General features: G+C 29.3%; 1 protein-coding gene across 1 annotated transcript; it reads right to left on the bottom strand.

The window, feature by feature from the left end:
• Positions 1–1,697: 1,697 nt before the first annotated feature.
• On the bottom strand, positions 1,698–3,569 carry LOC112290987 (DNA-binding protein S1FA). The gene is made up of 2 exons (XM_024537891.3): positions 3,480–3,569; positions 1,698–2,180 (listed from the first exon to the last, which is right to left on the bottom strand). The coding sequence occupies exons 1-2, from the start codon at positions 3,510–3,512 to the stop codon at positions 1,974–1,976; spliced, it is 240 nt and encodes a 79-aa protein (XP_024393659.1). The 5' UTR covers positions 3,513–3,569; the 3' UTR covers positions 1,698–1,973.
• Between the last annotated feature and the right edge of the window lie 5,064 nt (positions 3,570–8,633).

Here is an 8,633-nt window from a genome sequence, read left to right on the forward strand (position 1 = left end):
ATGTGGCCTTTATTCATTACATATGTTAATTAATAAGTCAATAAAAACCAATTAAATATTCAAAAAATGGGTTAAATATTTAATTTTGCACCATAAAACAAAGTCAATTTCCAAAATTTTAATTAATTATTGGGAGTTATTGGTTTTCAAGGGATCAATTAACAAGAAAAATATTGTATATATATATATATATGTGTGTGTGTGTGTGTTTGATGATACTAAATCACATCCAACTAAAGGTATTACTTGTTCTTTGAATTATTATTTTTCTAATTATCCATGTGAGTTTTCTTTAGAGGTATTTTTCTATACAAATTAATAAATTGACACCCATTAGTATACAAGGAAAACAACAAGGCAGAAGTTACTTAGAAAATATTATGCTTAATGATGGATATCTACATGTGTTTTTAAGAGCATGCAAGAAGTTAGTTTTTAAGGTAGGTTGGAAAAGTAATAGCAAATAAATGTTTTGTAACTATCTTGTCATGTACCACAAACAAGGTTTGAGTTATGCACTTCTGGTTTTAATCATGTAGAGATGTTGTTCAAGTGGAAACCCACAATCTTTTATAGATTATGTAGTTTTTAAGAATTTATTTTTGCTTCCATTTTTCTTGTTAGTTGGCCAAGTCATTTAGTATGTATATATATATATATATATATATATATCAGTAAAGTGATTACATACACGTATGTGTATATACAGTCAAAATTAACGTTTGAATGGTTGTCAAAGTAAATTTAAAATAGACATATTTAATTGATTGCAAAGAGAAAGAATTATTGGTTACAAAACCATTCATTGAATAACTCTATTGTTTTGAAAGTCAATAAAGATTTCCTACTGCTTCATCATCTATTATGCTCCTTATTCAGATTTTTATTTTTATTTATTTTTATTATTTTTATTATTATTACATTCTTTTTTATGAATATGAAAAACAAAGCTTTGACAAAATCACTATCTTGGATTTTGTAATTGCTTGATTTGGTGACCAAGCTCTAAAGAACGGCTCTATGTTATAATAGCACATATTAATTCTGTCAACCAATTTCACTCTAACCCGTTGTTCTCTGGGATACTTCGATGCATTCAAAAATTATTTGAAATGAAAACTCAGTGGATTCAGAGTTTTGGTTAGCATGGTTTGACTTCGTGCTCTTTGTGGTAACGAAGATTTTGACAACGATCGTCAGTTTAAAGATGCTCGTTCAATTCATGACTTGTAATGGGTGCAACACGAAGTTAAGTGGCAAACCTTACAACAATTGGCACATTACAGTGTATTCCATTAAACAGGATGAAGAATAGGCTGAGAGTATGTAAAAATGTGATTGGTGCGAAAGTCAAGGAGTTTGGTCAAACTTGTAAATGTATATTTTCCATCTTGCTTGAGGAGTTTTCTTTAGATCGAGATTCGCAAGTTCTTCACTGATTTTCATTCCACGAGAGAAGATTAAAGATGCTTCTGGAGGTTCAAAAAGATGGATAGCGAGTGGCGTAAAAACTTCGAAAGCAACGTGAAGTTGGTAAGAGATTTCGAAATCACAACCAGGAAGGTCATCCTCAAGACCAGATTTGAAGATCAAGGCAGAAAGCAGCTTTAAAACCCATGAGTAATTAGAGAACATGCACTTTTTTTTCCGGATGCCACCAACAACACGTACAGAAGACTAACAGTCACCTACACGAATAAGCAAGAAAGCAGAGTGGACATCATCTCCATTGCAAAATGAAAGGAAACTAAATTTACACCCTCCCATTCTCCGGGTCAGACAACGCCTTCAGTAGGAACTAAACGCAGAGCACCTACAACCAACCTATGCTTCGCACCTACAGGCATCCAATCAGCCAATGCTTACTGCAAATCGTGACTCCACCAATGTACAATACCAAAAGACCAATCAGTAGCGATACCTTGCAAGATATCAATATCTTGGAAGTATATCGCAAACCTACTCATTGACACTTAGTCCCCGGGAGGACGTACTCCTGCTTTCAGTTTCTCCTTCTTCAGTTTCTTCTTCGACACTGGCTTCTTTTTCTTGGCTGGAAGATTTTTCTGGGCATATTGATATAAGAAGAAGTTGCCCACGAGAAAAACAACCAAAGATCCTAACACCACAATGAGGACGATGAGCCCTGGATTCAAACCGGAGCTCGTCTCGACATCCCTCTGTTCCAGACCACACACGATCAATTCATTACATAGGGACAAATGATTCGAACAGGTCGCAACAGGAAGAAAACGAATTCTCATCAAACAGACGACAAGTTCTTACACAGTAAAGTATCGACGAATACAGAAACACTGAATACTTAAATCTTCGTAAAAGTAATGAGTGCCTACAAAACGGTCAAACGTTGACCACTAGACTTCGGCGATTAGCCGAAGTGGAAGAACCCATGTCAGACAAGGTTTACTATTATCCGCACTTCTGTTCAAGGAACACTTAGGCAGTTTATCATTTGTGCATATCGCCTACAACTCTTAGAGATTTCTACGCTGCAGAAATACAAATTCGAAGAGCACCAAATGATCTCTACAAGGACAAGCTATATCCGGAATGAAAACACAGAGGGAAGTTCTCAATTATCAGATGCCAATCTTTCAAAAAATAACAGTTCATCACAACTGAAAGGAGAAGCTTTTCAAACTTCGAATACATTGACTGCGTGTCAAAGCTCTGAAAATCAGACAAGCACGATTCGAGTAAGAAGCAATGTCAACGAGAACTGTGAATAATGGAAGGGAATGCAATCCATGAGGACCACACGACAACTGAGTCTAAAGCGGCATAATGATCGTGTACATTAACCCCTAAACTCGCACGATCACGTGATTCAATCGAGGAGCATCGTCAATGATGTAACGGCGAGAACATAAACTCTACCTACAACTGCAAAGTCTTCACACAGACCCACCGGACATCTCACAATCCCACAGCTACCTCGTCATTCGATGTAGAACACGACCTAATCCACCCCCAATGTCGTTACAAGTATCGAAACCTATGTCCTCATTCCAGGGCGAAGCTACAGACTACGCACTCAAAAAGTCCATGGATCTGCAGAAGATCAATACACCGAGTCACCCACAAACCTTCTTCAACCCGAGTCAATCTCCACAGCTTCAATCACCAACCCAACTCCAATCCCAGCCAAAGCCTTACATGCTCGATCTACCCCCAACACCCACAACCCACACGCCCTAACCATAACACCATACTCCCTTACAACTACCCGAACAGAGACGCTCCAAAGCTTTTCAAATCCAAAAAAGCACATTAGAAGGAAACGTCAAGCAAAGTAATATACAATTTCAACACTCTCAACACCCACAACACCCACAATCGAAGCGAAACTTGCGCAAACACAGACACAAAGTGCAATGCCAAGACGTCAACCGCGACAAATAGAACCAAACTCCGGGAATAGAAGAAGAAGAAGCAGAGGAGAGGAGAGCCAGCCATACCGTAGCATTAAATGCCGAACCGGGTTTCGCCATGGCTCCGACAACAATCCGATGCGCGTGAGTCCTCCTCCTCGAAAGCTCGAAAGCTTGACGCTCGAAAGCAGAAGGAGCCGATGCTTGGAGAAGGAGAAGGAAGCCATGGCATCCGATGGATGAATAATATATATTATAGTGGCGCTTTATTCATTATTTGATGTTTTTCGTTGATTAAGGTGAGTGACGTCCAACAGGGCTGGTATTGGTGGGGAGGCCACGATTCGTGAGGATGAAGACCAATGGGATGGCGTCGCCTCGTGGCTTCGAGGGAGGTGTGAAAAGGGGTGGAAAAGAAGCTCTTTTTTTGATTTTAATATTATTTTCTGCTTTGTGTGGGGCATGTTCGTTTGTAAGTCCAGGCCAGCTGTGTTCTTCTTTTACTTCTACCCTTTTAATTGTCTAGAGTTCAACGACTTAGGACAGTTTTAATTCTTCTATATATATATAGAGGAAAATGAAATAGACCTAAGCTTTTATAAAATCAACCTATCCATCCTAACCATCATGAAAAAAATTAAAAATTAAATAACCTCTAGATTTATTTCTCCATTTTTGGATCTACAACCAATAAAAACCAATCACATTCATCATGATTATCATAATCTTTATCAAGGGTGGATTTATTTAGTAAAATCATGGATTTATTTAACATATATGAATATATATATATATATATATATATATGAAAGAGTGTTCAAGATTAAGAATCATTCCTATTGAAAGTTTTATGATAATACTACCATTTCTTTTTCTTTTTTTTCTTTCTTTTTTTATTTATGCTAGTTAATTCAATAGTTGTAAAATGATGATGATGATGATAGTAATACTAATAAATATAATGGAAATTATAATAGTTGGTGTATTATTTTGAATATATTATGAGTTAATATTCTATTTTAATTTTAAATAATCTAATTTTAAATATTTAATAATGATTTGAAGCTATTTGATAAGAAAATACAATGATAATAAAAAAAAACATCAAGACCATAAAAGAATAATAACCATAAATTAAAATTTTAGGATTTTTTTAAAAATATATATATTACGCTTGATATTTATAGTGTAATATATAAGATATGTATTTTCTTTGCTAATATATGATATTTTACATAAAACTATATAGTTCCATGTAAAAATAATAGTAATTTGATTCAATAAACCTTATTCATTTATGTGTGTTCATTCATCAATTTAAATTATTGAGAAGGTTTATAAAATATTGTACATTTTTTAAAGATTACAATATTTTTTGGTAATTTTTTTCCAATACAATTTTTATTCCAAAAACATCTCTAATACATATATAATAACATCTCCAAAAGCAAATATCAATGATTTAAGGTCATTGTAACAATTATACAATCATTTAGCTTACTAAATGGATTTCTTCTAATATATATATATATATATATATATATATATTGTGTAGGATATGTAATTTCTTCATTTATATATAACATATTATATAAAACTATATAAAAACCCAAAATGATTGATATCAATATTATCTCATTTTGTATTTTAATATGAATGAAAGCATAGATATATTTTAATTTTTTTATTCATGTATTTAAAATAAAAATTATAATACTTGTATTTGTTTGTTATAACTAATTTAAGTTGTACTTAAATCTTTTATTAGTAAAAGTCAAACTTTAAAATTCTAAAATTATATAAGCTCATATATCTTTTCATATCAATGCTTATATTAATAATAGTCCACATTTAATATAAGTTTGTGTCAATTTAAGAAATTAGTATATATCACCTTAGGAATGTTGTTGTGCTCTAATATATTCTTCTTCATTTTAAAATTTTAAAATTTAAATTCTATCTTCTTACTCTCTATACTTTCAATATAACAACATCCATCTGGAAAAAGAAAAATCCTTCAAGGTGGAGCAATGACATGAAATACAAAAAAATATAAGAAAGCTCAAGAGCCTCCATGGGCAATCAAACATGCATGATAATTAGATTTTAGTTCTCCACTACTTTGTGTAGAGCATGCAAGATAGTAAAAAATGGAAAATAGTCAATGATAATGTTTAATACCAAGCATGTATACAAAACACACAACCACAAGCTTCTTTCTTCTTCATCCCTTTTTTTCATTCTTGTTGTCATTGTCCTTCTCTTCCCATATTGCAAGTTGGACAAGCTACCATATTCAATACGAATTCCCATAGAAGTGTCCAAATTACAAATTAGTATTCTAAAGCAAATAAAAATCATAGTGCCAAATCTTCATAATATAACTTCTTTCTTATAAAAATCATCAATCTTCTTCTTTTCCATGTCACTATTACTACCATTATCATCATCATCATTCCTTATTTGTATCCTTTGAGTTTGTTGAATGCTACTTTCTTTTTTTCTTTCCATTTTTTTGTGTGCGGTCTTGTACAAATGTTTTGTAAATATCTTTTCATATAAGACGTGGATATTTGATGTAAGTACTTATATCCTTCAAAAGTAATGTTGATATCAAGAAGTTGTTTATTATAATATTATAATATATATATTTAAAAAACATTATTTCTCACTATTGATATATAGAATAATCTGATATTAGATAGTTGAAGTCTTTTCCTTATTATATATAGAAAAAAAACCATGTAGCCTATGTTGCAAGTAATATTTTGTTACATTTATTCTTGTTATTAATATAAAATAACAAAGTTTTGAAATTTGAATATGGTATATTATTTTCATAAAACTAAAAAAATAAATATTATTTAATTAAATATATTTTATCTTATTATGCATATGTTCATCAATATATATATATAAGAAGTTATCAATGCTACATCCCAATATTGTTAAAGCCACACCTCTCTTTCCAACTCATGATTCATTTTTTTACAAGTTCCATATCCTCCATCTCGTTTCCATCTCACATTCCCATTCCTATACTCCAATCCTACTACCTTAATTCCACTTCTTAGTCTCGACCCTCACTTCTTTGTTTGATTTTGTTAAGGCTAAGATTGTATTTGTCACTATTTATTCAATTAGAATCATTCACTAATAGAAGAGGAGAAAACAAAGGAGTGGAGTGGAGATGAGGGAGACTGGGTTGGAGAGAGTAGACACAAGGTAGAAATAGGGTTGAGGCAGTAAGGTTGAAATTAAGAGGTGGAATTGGGGTTGCGGAATTGGGACCAAGGGATAGGAATTGGAAGCAACAAGTAGGGTTGAAATACTAGAGTTGGAGTATAGAAACAAAGATGTAGAATGGAAATGGTATGGGAGATATAGAACTTGCACAAAAATAAATCATGAGTTGGGAAGGAGGAAGTATGGCTTTAACAAGTTCCTATCTATCTATCTATCTATCTATATCTATATATATATATATATATATATATATATATATAAACACTAAAATATATTTTTTATTTTATTTATTTTTATTATTATTATTTATATATATTTTTTAAAAAATAATATTAATATATAATATTTTATAATTTTTATGCAACTAAAGATGAAAAAATTTTATGTTGTAAATATAATTAAAAAATAAAAATACTTACAAAATTAATTATCAGATTTAATTTTTTAAAATCAATTTCAAACCTTTGATTCTAAATCCTAGACTTAAATATATGTTTAGATCCTATTAATAAGAATCTAATATATTTTAATCTAATATAAAAAACCAACAAGCTAATTTAAGGTTAAATTAAATTATAACCAATATTAAATAATCTAAATTGACATTTCTTTGTTACGAGATATAGTTACACTTGCATAATTCCACCATTTTATTCACAACTTACATTAGCACTTAATTTTATACATTAATCCTTAATTTATTTAAAATATAAAATTTTAAAGTTAAAATGTATATTTTTATTATTAAAAATTACATATTAGACTTCAAAATAATTTTATGTAAGCATGAATATTTTATTTATTTATAAATTTGAAATTTATTTTACCTTAGTGACTTATTCACTTTTAAAAGTTAGAAATTTGTATAAGGGCCATATATTGTTTTTTTCTTTTTAAACTTATTCTTATTTATAATAATTAATATTTTCTAAATAATCCTTAAAAATAAAAAAATCTTAGATATTCTAGGACCTTGTTGGTAGGAGCTAATTATTTTATCAACATATATTAAATTCAAAATTCTTCTTACTTAATTAATGTTACAAGTTATTTAAATATATATGTATGTATGTATGTATATATATATATATATTTGGAATATTTTTTATGTTAAAATTTATATAAAAAAATATTAAGATTAATTATGTATAATCAATTGTGACATTATTAATGGTGATCATTCTATTTTGTGATTCTACAAGACATTCACTACTATTACACATAGAAATAACTAAGAATAATTCTTCTAATTGATATAAATTTATCTTTTTTATTATAACAATAAGAAAATATTTTCTATATATTTTCTATATATTTCCATGATGTTCACGATTGATTATGAGATTATAAAAACATATAGATGTCTCTATGTGGTTTGACCAAGTGAAATAAGAGATCCTAGATACAATTTTAAATACATATCCTTTATAAATAATATTTTATGACTTTTATATATTTTAAACTTAGTCATTAAATAAATAATTGTTTATTTTTAGTAATGTTTTTAAGTATACTATTTCTAAAAATATAATTTTAAATATTATGTATAGGTTTTAGATCCATGTAATAATTATTATTTTATTTTATTTAAATAAATTATTTAAAAATCTATTAAGAATATTTTTTGAACCAAAATTTAAGACTTAAGTAAATGTTAATAATTTATGGAAGAAGGTTTTAAGAAATAAATCTAACACTGTAAATCTATAAATAAATCTTTGATTTGAGTCTTTTACTACAATATTTTTGTTAAATCTTAGTTCTATGTAAAATTTGAAGGTTTGAAATACTATGAGTAAATTAGAAACAGATTTGATTCTACAGTTAATTTATTGTAAATGAATTACAAATAATAGAATTTATTTATTATAATTTTTGTGAAGCAATTCGTATACCATTATTTACTTATTTACATTTTGTTTTTATATTTGGCATATACTAAATGGATTCCAAATTATAATAAATGAATAAAATAAATTCTACAAAGGATATCAA

Source organism: Physcomitrium patens, chromosome 14 (genome assembly GCF_059467195.1).
Source record: "Physcomitrium patens ecotype Gransden chromosome 14, ASM5946719v1, whole genome shotgun sequence".
NCBI lineage: Eukaryota > Viridiplantae > Streptophyta > Bryopsida > Funariales > Funariaceae > Physcomitrium > Physcomitrium patens.

Bases quoted from the DNA above. Each gene is read 5' to 3' on its own strand.
- LOC112290987 (XM_024537891.3), bottom strand. From the start codon at position 3,512: ATGGCGAAACCCGGTTCGGCATTTAATGCTACG. The intron at 2,181-3,479 runs GTATGGCTGGCT...GGTCTGGAACAG, and splicing joins GTTCGGCATTTAATGCTACG to AGGGATGTCGAGACGAGCTC.